At 40.9% G+C, this 16,744-nt stretch overlaps 1 protein-coding gene across 4 annotated transcripts in view; it reads left to right on the top strand.

Annotated features, from left to right (window-relative positions):
• LGR4 (leucine rich repeat containing G protein-coupled receptor 4) overlaps nt 1-16,744 on the top strand; it is a 102,796-nt gene that overhangs the window by 53,690 nt on the left and 32,362 nt on the right. For 3 of the 4 annotated variants that reach the window (XM_045039072.1, XM_023239663.2, XM_045039073.1), the window contains exon 2: nt 1,351-1,422. The exons of the other annotated variant lie outside the window; for it this stretch is intronic. In XM_045039072.1, the coding sequence (XP_044895007.1) occupies nt 1,351-1,422 (72 nt within the window). The remainder of the gene's footprint in view (nt 1-1,350; nt 1,423-16,744) is intronic. 4 annotated transcript variants of the gene reach the window in all.

Genomic DNA, 16,744 nt, shown 5'->3' with positions numbered 1-16,744 from the left:
AATTCCATTTCCAAATTCCAATGAATGGAAAAGATAGGGAGAAGAGATTCACCTACTTTGGTACCGAAGGTGTCATCTTATTTATTTGTTTGTTTGTTTGTTTGTTTGTTTATTTCTGAGACAGAGAGAGACAGAGCATGAGTGGAGGAGGGGCAGAGAGGGAGACAGAATCCGAAGCAGGTTCCAGGCTCCGAGCTGTCTGCACAGAGCCTGACGAGGGGCTCGAGCTCCGGAACTGTGAGATCATGACCTGAGCTGAAGTCGGATGCTTAACCGACTGAGCCACCCAGGCGCCCCAGGTGTCATCTCTTTTAAAAGAAAATTTCTCCTGACCAAATTAATAAAAGTCCTAGTGTTCTTATTGTTAGCTGATTTGGGTGTTTTATTATTAGCTGATTTCTCTTCTACCCTCATATATCAGTATGTCTAAACTAGTGATGAGGCAGTCACATTTGTGAGTTTTCATGGTGAGTTTTAGAAAAGAGAGGCCTGAGGGCCCAGCCAGAGACAAGAGGCAGAGGAACCTGATTTGAGGCAACTGTCCCAGTGCATGCTGGGGCTTTCCCTCTGAGACTGCCTTACCCTGTCTTTCACAATGTCCACATTAAACAGAGTGTGGAAAGAGAAAACCAACTGAGAAGGCAGTTGCCAGGGAGGAAGGAAATGGTTAATAAAGTATTTTTTAGCTGTTTGAATGTAGTTAATTGTCGAGTTGTATCATCAAGTGAGTTCTCTCCTTTCTGCTGCTTCTTTGAGGAAAAACTGTAAATGGACAGCATACCTGTCATGTAAGCACATGTCTATAGGCTGCATCTCTTCGTAGGCTAAAAATTAAATCCCCTTACAGCTATTACCTGGAGGACTTTTATAGGTTTTGCAGAAAAAATGCCTGGAATACAGCTAGGACCTGTTTTATTGTCCCTGACAGTGACTTAAGAAGCCACCTATGCCTGCAAATCTTTTATCATGCCCTGGGGTATTCATTTGTTTATTTTTATCAGGTACAGCATTTGAATACCAGAGCACTGGGAAATCAAACTGGGCCAGTCATAGGTAGTTTGAGGCATTTTTCTTTTCTTTTTTCTTTCTTTTTTCTTTTTTCTTTTCTCAAGGATATTTGAAGAGGGAAAGAAAAATCCAGGACCTGGGTACATTTCTAAATTATGGGACATCATTTATAATAAAAGATTTAACTTTGTATTTGGAAGCCAAATTAGGATTGTCCCTATGTCTGTCTTGTGTGCTCATTTTTCTTCTTTACAGAATGTCAGCAGCTAATTATTCTTTGAGTTGAGTTCTTTAAGTCTAGTATCACTTAGTTAAAAATTTTCTTAATTTTATGTTTTCCAGGGATATCAGTATGAACAACATTACTCAATTACCAGAAGATGCATTTAAGAACTTTCCTTTTCTAGAGGAGCTGTAAGTAATATTTTGAGAAATATGTTTTATTTGTGTTTTTGTTTCCCCATTCTCTTTGGAAGCTCTTACAAAAGAGATAGTCTAATGTTTCTTAGGGAACATTCGGATTAGTTCAGTTTCAGTGAGCTTTGTGTGCAGAGGAAATCATGTTGTTTTCGGGGAAACAAACTTGATTTTTTTAAGCAGTGTAATTGCTGAAGTTATTTTTGAAAGCCAGAACTAAAAATGTTACTTTCATAGGAGTTTTTTGCTGCAATTATTATAACCATGAATGCTACAGTGACACAAGTTAATTACAGTGTTATCCTGAGATAACAAGGCTGGGGTAATTACCGTTGTTGCCAGAGGAGTTGCTGTATGGGTAACACAACCATAAAAAATAATACAAGGCGTTTTAGGGTCATGATGCAGGAGACAATATTGTTGGGAGCGAGCAGAAAACTGAGTGTGGGTCCCCTTGGACATTTGCACATGACCTTTGGGGATTGGTTGAAGGCATGGAACATCATCCCAGTCGCTTAGAACACCTTTAAGAATGTTTCTGGACTTGCAGGCTGCAGCTCACGTTTCCAGTTTAACAGTTGACATTGTGGAAAATTTCTTTCCATCTGTTTTAACCTCCATTTCGTTTTGCTTTTCAGACTTTTTTTTAAAGTTTATGATAAAAATAGGCACTACTACATTTTAAAGTAATTGGAAACTATATAATAGGAATCCAGGTGAAAAATAAAATCAGATCTGAATCAGTTAAATATAGGTTTTTAATGGCCAGGCTAATGGATTATGTAATACATGTAGGTAAGAACGGGACAGCTTGATACTAAGAACATCAAAGAGATACAGCCCTGAAGGAATCTAAATTCATATTACAGATTGTATCCTACAGCCCAGCTGTTGAGTGTTAGATCCAAGTCTGCGAATGTCTGCTATCTTAGCTCAGCCTCTCCCCCAACATGGGGAAAAGGAATCAAATATAAGCCATGCAGGTTATGTGTGCTCCCTTGCTTCTGACAAAAGCATTGAAATAGCAGATAAGGATTTAATAAAGTTTTGGAGAAATTTTTCTTCCCACACTACTTAGCTGAACACAGTGTTCCCACAGCAAAAACTGAACAGAGATCATTTGCCACTTCTAAGCTTGTGAACTGGGTCAAGTTATTTAACCTCCCTCTGCTCAGTTTCTTTGTCTATAAGGTACAGATAGCAACAGTCCTCCCTCTGGTGAAGACAGAATGAATTAATAGATGTTGAATGCTTAGGACAGTGCATGAAACAGAGCAAGTGTTGTGTAAATAATAGCGAGTATTTATTTTACCATTTTAAAGTGCATACAGAAAAAAGCAGTGGAATGTATAATACTAAATGTTATCTTTGGGGAAAAGAATTAAGCATGAACATTAATTATTTTGTAACGTTATTCATTTATTTTATTGAGATATAGTTGGCCAGTAACATACTAGTTTCAGGTATACAATGTAATGATTTAATATTTGTATATATTATGAAATGATCACCACAATAAGTCTAGTTAACATTCACCATTAGTTACACATTTTTTCTTGTGATGAGAACTTTTTTAAGATTTACTCAGCAACTTTCAAATATACAATACAGTATTATTAACTATATTCAGTGTGCTGTACCTTAAATCTCCATGACTTATTTATTTTATAACTAGAAGTTGGTACTTTTTTTTAATAACTTAGTGAGAATATTGAAGCTTCTTTATTTTTTTTAATGTTTTTATTTATTTTTGAGAAAGACAGAGCATGAGTGAGGGAGGGGCAGAGAGAGAGAGAGACATGGGATCTGAAGCAGGCTCCAGGCCCTGAGCTGTCAGCACAGAGTCCAATGTGGGGCTCGAACCCACGAACCGTGAGATCATGACCTGAGCCGAAGTCAGACGCTTAACTGACTGAGCCACTCAGACTTCCCTGGAAGTTGGTACTTTTTGACCCTCTTCACCCATTTTGCCTACCCAACTCCCTAATTATTCATTTTTTAATTAAAATTTTAAATTAAAAAGGAGTGAACTGTGTATTTGAAGCCCCCACCTCCTTGCTCAAGGTTTTAAAAGATGCTTCGCTTATTTGTTCTCATTTGTTATTGATGTATTTATAAATATATATTTATATATTACATAAATATATTTATTTATAAAGTTTTAGACTTTAGGATTAGTCTCCCTTTACAGGAGTAATTATGCAATGAAAGGACATTTGCAGGTGGTTGTCCATCCATTTTATAATCACTGCATGATGTGTGACGCACCAGATAGAAATGGACAAGTTCTCTTTGCTCTGGGTGGGGCGATTGGGTACCAACCATCTTTGTTGATGCCTCAGATGGCCAATTCCACTCTGAGGGATTTTGTAATGAGGGCCTGGATATGGAATCAAACCTGCTTTGTCTCTGCTTTGTGAAGTTCACATCTTGGATTTCTTAAAATCTCACATGTCAAGCCCATGAATTCTATCAGTTGAGACTTTTCATTGGAACCAAATTGAATTTGAATGCTAGTTCTTTGCAGGTAGGTCACGTTCTCTCCATATTCTGCTTTGGCAAGTGATGGAGCCCATCAAATCAAGCCAGCACATCTCCAAATACTGGATGGGATTTCAAAAATGAATTCAGTTAGGAAAGCTGATGGTTATTTTTAAAGAATACTGCAATATAGTCTTTAATACTCTGGGAATAACTTCAGGCATTTAAAGGAATTATTTTCCATGTTAATAAAACCATGGTAAAAAGCCCATTTCTTTCCTTATAAAACACTGTAGTTGATTTTGACATTCCAAAATGATGCTGCCACGACTATTGTAATATTTCATAAACAGTGTAACCATTTATTCAGAAGTCATCTGGAAGTCATTTAAACGTGATTGTGAAGCTGAAGTGCCCTGAGTAGAAATGAATGATTTACTGAAGTTTTTTTTTTTTTTTTTTCCATTATAGTTAATGAGGTACACTTTACAAGATGTGACCGGGTTGGCTAAATTTTATATGATAATCCAGAATGCTTGGAGTGTTGGGTGGAATCACTTCCCAACAATACAGAAAAAGTGTTTATAGATACTTAAACATTTAATTATTCTTCCAATAAACCCTGAACCCTGCTCTGTGCCAGGTACTCTGGTAGGTACCGGGGGTACAGAGACAAGGAAGGACGGTCTTTGCCCTTGAGTTGACACTCTGTCTATAGCTGTGTTGCCCAAAACCATAGCCATAGGCCATAGGTGACTATTTAGTTTTAGATTTAAAATAATTAAAATTGAATTAAAAAATCCAGTTCCTTAGTTAACTTAACCATCGTTCAAGTACTCAGTAGCCACTTGTGGCTAGTGACTATTGTATTCGGCAGCACAGATACTAGAACGTTCCTAACGCTGCAGAAAATTCAACTGTACAACATTCGTCTAGGGGAAGGTATGGGACTACCACTTGGTACAGTGTGATGAAGGCTTTTAACGCAATATGTGCAAGGTCAGTGAAAGCCTAAAGTATTGTATTCCCTTGAGATTGTAGGATTTGGGGAAGGCTTCCTAGAATGGCTTCAGCAGAGTTTTGAAGGACACCTAGGAATTATCAGATGGGGATGAGGATGGGTAGTAAGACGGCTCCAGAAAGAACCTGATAGCAGGTGCAAAGACACAGAAGTAGACATTTCAGACATTTCAGAAGTGTTAAAACACTGTTATTCCTATTGAAACATAGAGAAATTTGAAATACTGAAAGATGGAGAAGTGTCACGATATGAGGCCAGATCATAAAGTGATGTTTTAAGCTGAGTTTAGACTTAATCCTGAAGGAACTGAATTGGATATGAGAGTGAGCAGTAGGGAGGAGACTAGGATTTTTGCCCTGAATGACTGGATGCCATTCATTGATGTCCCCCCCGCACTCCGGTCTCTGAGCATACAAAAACATATTCAATTCAATACCTACAATATCTGAAACCTTGGGACTGTCTCTTGATTTTTGTGCCTTAGTTTCCCTACTCTTTAACATGGAACTCCTCACAGTAGTATTGTAAAGGGAAAATGGGGTAATTTATGTAAAGGTGCTTTGTGACCGTAAAGTGCTACGTCCACAGGAGTAAGGTAAATTTCACTAATCCTTGTACACATTTGCAGTCTTTGTTTTCCCGATTTTCTTGACTTTAGGGAGAGGTTATTTTGCTTGTGGATGGAAGTTGGAATGGGTCAATATAGATTTTTGTTAGCAATGCCAAAGGAAAGCCAGAATTCTTAGAAAATATTCATTTAGCAGCCACAGAATCTAGTCCAATGTGATGCTGGCACAACTATTTCTGACTTTCCTTGAGACCTACAGAGCATTGGTAGGCATCTGGGGAATGTCTGAAATGTGGAGCTGTGAAAATGATTTAATTAGAATCAACAGAAGGAATATCCAACTGCTTTTCCATAGGCTACCATGGATGTTACTTTGAGTTTAGATGTTGCAATAGCAGTAGAAACCATTGCCAGCTTTGGCACTTGTACAGTTTATTGTTTAATGCATACTAGAAGATGAGGATAATTCCATTGGTTTCAAAATATACTTTGGCTTTAGAAGACTCAGTGCTAAAATAAAACTTAGGTCTCTGTGTCCTAATCCAAGCCCGCTCATCATTTTTTTCATCTTTAGGGCAATTAATTCTAAATTAAGGCATTACTTTATAAAAGAGGACTAGTGAATGATTCGAACAGGGAGATTTCAAATCAGATACAAACAGAGTGGATCAAAACTAAATAGTTTTAAATAGTTTAATTTGGCCAGTACTTACATATAGAACATATTTATATATATACACACACATACATAACATTTCAGACTTACAAAATATTGCAAGCATAAAGAATTTTCACACATACCATTACTCAGATTCTCCAAATGTTAACATTTTCTCTCCATACACACACACACACACACACACACACACACACACACACACTATGAAATCTAAAATATATGTACATTTTTTCCTGAACCATTTGAGAGTAAGTTGCGGTTATAATTCCTCTTTACCACTAAATATTGCATCGTTATTCAAAAAAAACTCGAAGAATCCATTTAAGTAACTGCAGTATGGTGTCTAAACTCAGAAAAATAGTGTCGGTACGTATTATCATCTGATCTGTAATTTTCATTCACATTTAATGGCTGTCCCATAGATAATTCTTATAGAAGAAGAAAAATAAAATTCTGGTCCAGCATACAATCTGGAGCCACCAGTTGGACCTTGCTATGTCTTGATAATTTATTTTGTTTTGAAAACTATTCCCACCCCCCATGCCCCAGAAAAAGTAAAATAGTTTCTCAGTTGCTCTGGTGATGTTTGATACTCAAAAATACTCTATTCTTGGGAGCATTCTCTTGTTCCACTTCATAGTGCTCTGTTGGGATGATTTGTGAGCAAAGACCACTGCCCTTACTGTTGAGAAGTACACAGTGAGCTCACAGAGGGGCACTGCTTGTCTGGTTCATGTTAGTTCCTGTGTGTCATTTGGGGAGCTCTCAGATTAGGAAGTAAGGGTGTAAAAAGATAAATGGGAGCAGAGTTTATACCAATTTTACCTGCTATGTATTGGATAGCCACCCCCGCCCCCAGAACAGACATTGTTTTGTTTTAATTCATATAACATTGAGCTATATTCAGTCCCACCTTGCTGATGAGGAAGCTGAGGTTTTCCGCAGAGTGATTGAGTAACTTGCCCAAGGTTACATAGCATATTAGTAATAGACCTGGTTTTAATCCCAGTCTATGGTCCTGTAGATGTGGAGAGGATGGGGAAAGACATGTAAGACAGTTTACTAATTCAACGAACTTTTGTTAGGTAAAGCACTGTGTTCAGTGTTGGATTAAATGGGATCTTTACTTTCAAGAGAGATGGATGGTGTAAGAGTTTTGGGAGTTCAGAGGCTAAAGGAATTTCTACGTATTAAGAAAGATTAGGGAAGACCTCACCAAGAGTTGGTATTTCTAGAGAGTCCTGAGGGATGGTAGGTTAATTCATGAGGAGATGTGGAAGAAGGAGTGTACGAAAAGATCTAGAACCTGGTGTCTTTAGAAAAGATATAACGGCTGGTGGTAGGAATGGTGTGGTGTCTGGTTGGGTTGTAGTGTTGAGTTCCTGAAAGGAAGTTATGGGAAAGAAACCTAGAACGGAGTCTGAGGCCAGACTTTCAGCTCCAGTCCTGTGCCTCTTTCCTGGCAGACTAACAAGGAATTTCAACTTTTGAGTGACTGTTGAAGTGTTTCGAGCTAAGAAATAACTTGACCGAATAGGACCTTCAGTAAAGGTAATTCCATAGCAGACAGTAGGATATTTGGGATTGAGAAATTGCGGGGAGACACTTGAAGCAACACATGTTGCTACTGGCAACAGTCCAGCTGCGAATCATGGGAATTTGAACTAGGGCAGATGAGAGGCAATGAGAGAGAGGAGGGGATATCTGCAAAAGATGGAAATAGAATCAGGAAGACATATCAGCTGGCATGATGAAGGTGATGTCCATAACACTTTCATTTAGGATTACCAGGAGTCTGGTGTGTTTTGATAAAAATACAGACATACAGACAATACAGAAAGAGAAATTGTTTTGGAAGAGAAGCTATTATTCTTCAATATACATATGGAATTTTGATGGGATACGGGTAGGGGCCTCTGGAAATATAGGTGTGAAGCCCAGAAGAGAGATTCGTGGGTATAGATTATAGAATTAGAGTATTATGGGCATATATTTGGGAGTCTTTTATTTTAAGGTGATTACTGGAAACATGAGATTGAAAGAGCTCGCCAAGAGAGAGAGGGTAAAAGAAAAGGGAAGGAAGCCAAAGACAACTCCTTGGGAAACACTTGAATCCGGGTGTGGGAAGAAGACCAAGTGCCAGAGGAGCAGGAGAACTAGGGCAGAACTGTGCCCCAGGAGCTGTGGGAGGAGAGATTTTTCACAAGAAATGAGGGATCAACATTGACAGGCTGGAGAAAGGTGCCTGTGGCCAGATAGGGACAAAAGGCCTTGAATCTAAGTTTTTTTAAAGAATCATTTCAGTAGGGTTACTTTGGGGTAAAGACGTGCATCATGAGGCAGACATTCAGGGACTGCTAGTAGGTGGTTTCTGGTTTGGGGAGAGTAGTGAAAGCTTGGAATATGTGCTGTATTTGACAGGAGTCCCCAGAGCTTAAGAGACAGAAACCCAGCTGAGACACAATAGAGGATTTATTGTTTCATGTAGAACTAGAAAGTCCAGAGGTGGAGTTGGCTTCAGACGGTACCCGATCTCAAGGTTTTAAAGCTATGAGAGTTTTCTCATGCTCTCCATTTCTTAGCTTTGATTGTCTCTAATTTCGTGTTTTGGCTTCATTCTTTCCTGTTGGAAATAGCTGGTCTCCATATGGTGCGAAATCAAATGTTTGGTAGCTCTAAGCACCTCTTTGCATCTTGAGATCCAAAATGGGTATCTAAAGGCTTCCTCGCAGCTTCCAGTAGAAAATTCCAAGGAGGACTCTGGTTGGCCAGACTTAACCTCACGTGCCTGTCCTTGAACCAGTTGTCATTCTGTTTGGAATGGCATGGTCCAATCTGGGTCATGGATTCATCCCCACCCACGAGGTGGAGAAAGAATCCTCTCAAAGGAAGCAGAAGGAGGAAGGAAGACTAGTTATCTCAGCCCACTAGAATCTAGTAACTAGACACATTGTAGGAAATGTTTAATTGGGTCCATCTGAAATGAACAAAGAATTGACGAAGAATATAGAAAAGTCTCAGTTAAAGCCTAGGTAATATTAATGTATAGTGGAACCAATGGGCCCTGTAACTTTGCCCTGTAGTGATTAGCAGTTTAGAAGTGGAGGTGATGAAACATGGGGTGAACTCAAACTTGGGGGTTAAGTCAGGATTTCATAGGGGACTAGGGGAAATCCAGCAGGAGAATCAAGCAGTTCATTGTTAAAAGGTTTGACTTAGGATTCAGAAAGCATAGAGAGGCAACTGAAACCACAGTTTGCTGGTTCATTTATTTATTTCATTTATTTATTTTAATCAAAGCTAATTATTCTTTGAAAATAATAGTGACTATAAGTAAGTGAACACGTATTTGATTTTCTACTAGCATAATTTACTTTTCCAGCAAGGAAATAGGCTAAGTTATTTCTTCCATGTATTGTCCACTCTTCGTCAAACCATGCTTGTTTAATATATTATTATATGCTTTAGTACAACCTTTAATTCATAATTTGTTTATTGTTTTTCCCTAATAGGTATTTTTACTACTTCCTAACTTAGACTATAGGTTTGAAATTGTTTTTTCAATGTTTCTTTTTCAGAGAGAGAAAATGAGAGCGTGAGACTGAGTGGGGTAGGGGCAGAGAGGGAATCCAAGCAGGCTCTGTGCTGTCAGCACAGTAGGCTCTGCTGACAGCACAGAGCCTGATGTGGGGCTTGAGCCCACACACCGTGAGATCATGACCTGAGTCAAAATCAAGAGTTAGGTGCTTAACCGACTGGGCCACCCAGGCACCCCCTGGCCTATACATTTATAACAAAGAAAATAATGTTGGAGGTGCTAGAAAGTCACAGATACACTTAGCTTTTTAAGAAAATGATCATAAAATTAATGGTTACTCGATTTTTAAAATCTGAATACATAGAAAGATAAGGGAGGAAAAAGTAAACACCCACTATCTCAGACACAAATGGCTTAAACACATAAGGCGTCTACACACACACACACACACACACACACACACACACACAAAACTATGGAACTATTATGGTGCATCACAGAGTCAACAGGGACGTAGGCCCTGATACTCTGCACTTCTCATTGTATAGCTACCACGTCAAGATCACAAAACAGCTGTCTACTTAAGCTGTAGCCATCATGACCCAGTTCTCAGCAACAGGAAAGATGAAGGAGGAAAGAAAGAGGGGGATATCTCCCAAAAGTCAGCTTCAAGAAGCCATCTTAAACCCTCTATACAATACTTCTGCTCACATCTCATTGGCTAGAACTTAGTCACATGGGCACACCTAAGAATAGGATGCTGGAAAGTATGGCTTTTGAACTGAGCATATTGTCTTAACCAAAATCAGAATTCTATTACTAGGTAAGAAAGGAAGAGTGGTTATTGGTTAGGCAATTAGTTAAAGTCCTTTGGCTACAAGAAACAAATTCAATTCAATGTAGCTTCAACAGTAAGTAAATGTGTTATCTTATATAATAAGAAGACCTCCAGGGGCGCTTGGGTGGCTCAGTCGGTTAAGCGTCCGACTTCGGCTTGGGTCACGATTTCACGGTTTGTGAGTTTGAGCCCCATGTTGGGCTCTGTGCTGACAGCTCAGAGCCTAGAGCCTGCTTTGGATTCTGTGTCTCCTCCTCTCTCTGTCCCTCCCATGCTCATGCTCTGTTTCTCCCTCTCTGTCAATAATAAATAAATGTTAAAAAAAAATTAAGGGGCGCCTGGGTGGCGCAGTCGGTTAAGCGTCCGACTTCAGCCAGGTCACGATCTCGCGGTCCGGGAGTTCGAGCCCCGCGTCAGGCTCTGGGCTGTTGGCTCAGAGCCTGGAGCCTGTTTCCGATTCTGTGTCTCCGTCTCTCTCTGCCCCTCCCCCGTTCATGCTCTGTCTCTCTCTGTCGCAAAAATAAATAAACGTTGAAAAAAAAAATTAAAAAAAAAAAAATTAAAAAAAAAAAAAAAAAAAAGAAGATGACCTCCATAACAGGATGGTAGAACTCTTGTAGGGATAGTTGATGGAGTTAAGTCACATCCTCAAGAACCCAGATTCTTTCTGTCTTCCTAGTCTGTTCCTTCAGTAAGGGCAGCACCATAGTTGCAGTCGCTTCACTTGGTATGTTTAGACATTATGGCATCCAGAAAGAGAAGAGAGTCACTCTTCCATTGCATCCCCATTTAGGAAGAATGCTACCTTTCCCAGAAAGCCCAGCAGACTTCCTATAACCAGAGCTGGGGCCACAGATCCAGCCCTAAGCCAGTCACGGGAATGGGATCAGCATGACTGGTTAAAACCAATCAATAATTTACTCATGGAGCAGCGTCATGTGAAGGAGGTGGTGTTGGAACAATCCCAGGCTCAGCCAGGAAGGCATGAATGAGTATTCGACAGGTGCGGTTCCTCCCTCTCCTCTTCACATCTCACCCAGTTCATAGGGTCCATTTCCATCCCTTCCTGCCGTAGGAAGCTTTCCTCGGTCTTTCTTTTTTCCAAGTTCCTCTTGCACTTTCTTTGCGCCTCACCACGTCGTGCTGGATTGAGTGCCCTGTTATTTTGTGCTCAAGGTGTGTCAGTGTGTACTTATCTCTTCAACCCCTGTGACTTTTCTCTAAGGGCAGGGCCTGCCATGATACACTTCTCCTATATGACCTGGTAAAGGTAACCACGTTTTTGAACTAGAAGTTGAGGTAGGGGTTAAGATAAAGGATTTCTTCTTATTTTGAACTTCTTGATGTCAGAAACCTTATCAGACTATATGAAAACTAAATTTGAGGTTTTGTGTTTAATGAATTATCCTTGTTTAAAAGAAATGAAATGAGAAGTGCCTTGGGAAAGCTCATTACTTACTTTGCCAAACCTACGGTGATTGGGCTGTAATAAAAGGTCAATATTTATTGGTAGATGCTGCTGTAAAACTTTTTAAAAGTTGTAACATATTTCCTCACATGGGTAGATATTGTGTGTTTACTGCCAGAGGTTGTCAGGATAACTTTGCTCAGGAAATGTAACCATTGCCAGGGTTTTATTGATTTACCTATAATATATGTAGGTATACTCAAATAGATATATGAAATAACTTTCCCCTTTTCTATGAAGGAAGTCTACTTTAAAAACCTTGGGAGTTTCTCTAATAAGGGTTCTTAATACATGTATGTTCTTAAAACATATTCAGTTTTTATTTAAAAAAAAAATTTTTTTTCAACGTTTATTTATTTTTGGGACAGAGAGAGACAGAGCATGAACAGGGGAGGGGCAGAGAGAGAGGGAGACACAGAATCGGAAACAGGCTCCAGGCTCTGAGCCATCAGCCCAGAGCCTGATGCGGGGCTCGAACTCACGGACCGCAAGATCGTGACCTGGCTGAAGTCAGACGCTTAACCGACTGCGCCACCCAGGCGCCCCTAAAACATATTCAGTTTTTAATGCACTTACATAAAAGTTATATGAACATGTAGGTGGAGAAATAGGGTAAGCAAAACACTGTTAGCTGACTCAGGACTCGCTGATACATGGTATCAGGTGAGGTTTATTTAACCTTGATGGGAAGAATGTCCAAGGGGAGCTATTTAGTTGTCAGCCCTGTCTATTTACTAAGAAAATAACTGCATCCTTTGGTTCTCCTAAAGTCATTCACAGAAACTAACAAAAAGCAACATTGTTCTATTTCTGGAATGTACATTATTTTCCTTTATTTACATTGTTTTATTTCTAGGATTCACATTATTTAGCTGTGCTATAGGGCCTTGGGCAAGACACGAAGGAAACAGAGGCACTTTGTTTTATTTTTATTTTTTTTAACGTTTATTTATTTTTGAGACAGAGAGAGACAGAGCATGAATGGGGGAGGGTCAGAGAGAGGGAGACACAGAATCTGAAACAGGCTCCAGGCTCTGAGCTGTCAGCACTCAGAGCCCGACGCGGGGCTCAAACTCACGGACCGCGAGATCATGACCTGAGCCGAAGTCGGCCGCTTAACCTACTGAGCCACCCAGGCGCCCCAGCACTTTGTTTTAAAGACAACAGTAGGGGATGGTGTTAACAAGGGCCAATATGGTAGAGTAATGGAAGGAAGAGGGCTACAGTAATGTTCCTTTTGTCACTGTGTGGTGATACTAAATATCCATACCTGGAAACTGATGTACCTCCTGAGGTCCTCACTTTTCACAGGACACTGCAGAGTTCCCAGCACATAGTAGGGCTTTAACACATAAATAAATACATGGTTAAGAGCTTATACCAGAGGTATGCATTATAATGGTTTTTGCTTTTACTTGAAAATGGTAGCCAACATTTTAGAACCTGCTGATTTCAAATTATATTTCATAAGAGAATGTCACTTAACCTCCCGTTAGATGCTTCCCTGGGCCATACTTGTCCAGCTCATTTTCTTTTAAGGTTTGTTTGTTTGTTTGTTTAAAGCACATGAACAGGGGAGGGGCAGAGAGAGAGAGGGAGAGAGAGAATCTCAAACAGGCTCCATGCTGTCAGCACAAAGCCTGACCTGGGGCTCGAACTCATGAACCGTAAGATCATGACCTAAGCCAAAAACCAAGGGTCAGACACTTCATCTACTGAGCCACCCCGGCGCCACTTGCCCAGCTCCGTTTTGAGCTAGAAATGCCTCCTCTGGAGGTAGTGTCACGGGCTGGTGGTTGTGTCTGTCATACTTTGCGTGTAGTGTAATGCAGTGCTGATCCACCCACTTGAGAGAATTTAATGGCATTGAGGGAGAGGCAGCCTGGATGGATTTGGGTACAGTGTGTGGTAGTTCGTGTGTGTGGCTTTGGATGGAGACCTGTTGGGTGGGAACATGCAGGTATGGGACGAAGTTATGAGGGGCGAGAGAAGATGTTGGTGTGGGGGTAGGTGAATATCGCTGAGAAGGGGAGAGTGGTGCTCAAAGGACCTTTTTGTGGGAACTGGACAGGTGTGTAATGCCGGGCCATCTGGTAGCCACCTCTGCAGAAAGAAGGGAGGCACATGATTGTGCCACCCCATCCTGCCTCGTCCTCCACTCCCCAACTTCCCCATCGTGTGGTACAGAAATTGGCGTGAGTAAAGCTCTCTGTTGTTTGTGTGCAAGCGTGCTTCCCACCCGGGCCTTACTGCTGCAGTTGCTTTGACTCCTGCTTTCTCCACCCCAGACTCCTCACAACAGCTGCTGGAAGCTACTGAGCCCTCATCAGCCCTCCTCCCGGCTCCGTACGTATGTGTAGTCATCAGCGTGTATATTGTAGTCCTTAGTCCACTGGTCCTTGGCCAGAATTCCAGCCAAATGGCTACAGCGAAATTTCTGTAATAGGCTGGAAGAAGCCTAAATCCAGGCATTTCTTAAGAGAAATAGCACCAACTGGTTTATTATCTTTTTCACACTTGCCTCTCTTCTTTCTTTAAGTTGCCTCCCAAGTGAAGAAACCTGTCTTAATCAGCACATTTCATGAAAGTGTGAACCCTCCGGCACAGATTACCTACTGAAATGTGGCCACCTTGTTCATACACACCATTGACCGGTGCCCATTTCACCAGTGCTGTTCCTGCTTCCCTCGCTGGGACGGGTGGCAGATAGAAAATATCGTGTAGCACATGGATTAAGAAGAGAGGATATAATTGAAAACTCTGGCTTCCCCTGGAAAGAGGCCCTCATGTGAATCCATGGACCTTATGAATAATAAATGCACACAAAACAGATTCATAAAGACACTACACACTGAGCTGCTTGTATCCTGTTTCCTGGAATGGTTCCAAATCCAGTGGGAGAGCGGAAGTCTCATGGCTTGCCCTTTCCCTCTCCTCCACCCTTTCTCTGTCTCTCCCCTCCCTGTCTTTGCTCTCTCTGCTTCTCAGACTGTTGTAACAAGCAGCATAAATAGGAGTTGCCTTGAGGTAGACTGTGTCCCCATTTGAAGTCCTGCTAGACTTGTTTTAATTTTGTGTGATCATGTGCACAACCCAGAGTGCATGGAGATAATACTGTTGACCAGTGGACAGGTGTTCCCATGTTTAAGGTCTGCCCTCCCCTTCCCTAAGAAAATGTACTCCCAGAATATGTTAAGAAAGAACATTGTTGCCATGGCACTTTAAGATCTTGCCAAGTAGTTATTTCTTGTCTGGGAGAGTGAAGGGCAGTAGGGGAGCAGAAATTAAACAAGAGAAAACATGCAGAAAAGTAAAGATAAACAGTAAGCTTTCCCCGCTCTTTAAGGAGCAATTGAATCCAGAGCCCTACTGGGGCTTAGCTGAGGCATTACGGCAAATACTCAGTGTCTGCTACACATAGGGTCCCGTGCGAGAGAATACAAAAGGAATATGACTTGGTCCCTGCCCATAAGGGACATATAATACAACTGTAGGAGATGTAACAAGTTCATAGTAACTAGAGGCAAAATAAGATGTGCCCAATGAGAGCTTTGTTTAAGTACCGGTGGAATCAAAGGAAGCTGATATCATGATGGTTTCATATTTGTGGTAGTATCCAACTTGGACAGTGATGATGAGTAATGTTTCACTTGGCAGAAGCTGGAGTCAGGGTATTTCAGGCAAAGGAAGTGTCATGAGCAAAGAGTCGGAGGTGGAGAAGCATGGTGTGCTAAATTATAGGACACGGGGAACATTGGGGAATAAGGTAAGAAAGGAAGAGAGGATCCAGAATGAAGTTCCAGCTAAGTCAGCAGGGAAAAAAGCCTTTTGGAAAATGCTCAGAGTTGAGCTTTTTTAAGATTTAGCTCTCACAGTATTATAATTAAGTGGTTGAGGAGGAGTCTTGTAGAGGTTCATGGCGGTAATCCAGTGGAAGGTGGGGGGGAATTAAGGGCTTAGACTCAGGTGACAGCAGGAAGAATACAAGAGTGGATAGGTTGAAACCTTGCAGTGAGGCTTTCTGGTCTTTGGAGACAGGAGCTAGAGGTGCAGAAGGGAAGGAACTGATGCCTGGGACCCTGTACCCTTAGCATGCAGAAAATTGTACCATGTTCACCATTCTGTTCACCCTAATGATTTTCCCCCTTAGGTCTTCACAGCCATCAGAAGAATAGTGTAAAAAAAAAAATTACATATTTTGTATATACACACACATACATATATATACATATCCTCATTTACCACATTAAATTAATTTTAATTGGCTTTGCTATTGTTAAATAATAAATTTAGCAAATTAAAAAGGTTTTCTGGAGCCGGACAGCAGGTCCTCAGGAAGTGAGGCGTTGAGGAAACTGTTGGGTCTGGTACAGACAAACCCAGGTGTAGAATAGGAAAGGAACTGGTCTTGGCTAGTTGAGGGCCATCAGTGACTCTTCAAGACCAGCCACCTCTTTTTCCTTGAGAGTTGCATTAAAGGAAGCACAACCAAGAATACTATCTATCCTAAATAAAGTCTCAGTGAGTTTCGGGTCTGTCCATACCCTGGGGCACTCAGGGATCCATCCTTCCCCTCCTTTCCCACTGGTCATCTTTAGCTATGGGAAGGATGACACTGTTGGTCTGTTGGAAATTCATCCATAGTCACAGTTCTGAGCTCCTAAAGCCACAGTCCCTGCTTGTGAGCTCCAGTCTACTGGGGGAGAGCTGTTGATACTCAGAACAA

The sequence above is a fragment of the Felis catus genome, chromosome D1 (genome assembly GCF_018350175.1).
Source record: "Felis catus isolate Fca126 chromosome D1, F.catus_Fca126_mat1.0, whole genome shotgun sequence".
NCBI classification, from domain to species: domain Eukaryota; kingdom Metazoa; phylum Chordata; class Mammalia; order Carnivora; family Felidae; genus Felis; species Felis catus.
Note: the sequence above shows the minus strand (reverse complement) of the source record. Positions and strands in the feature narration are given on the sequence as shown.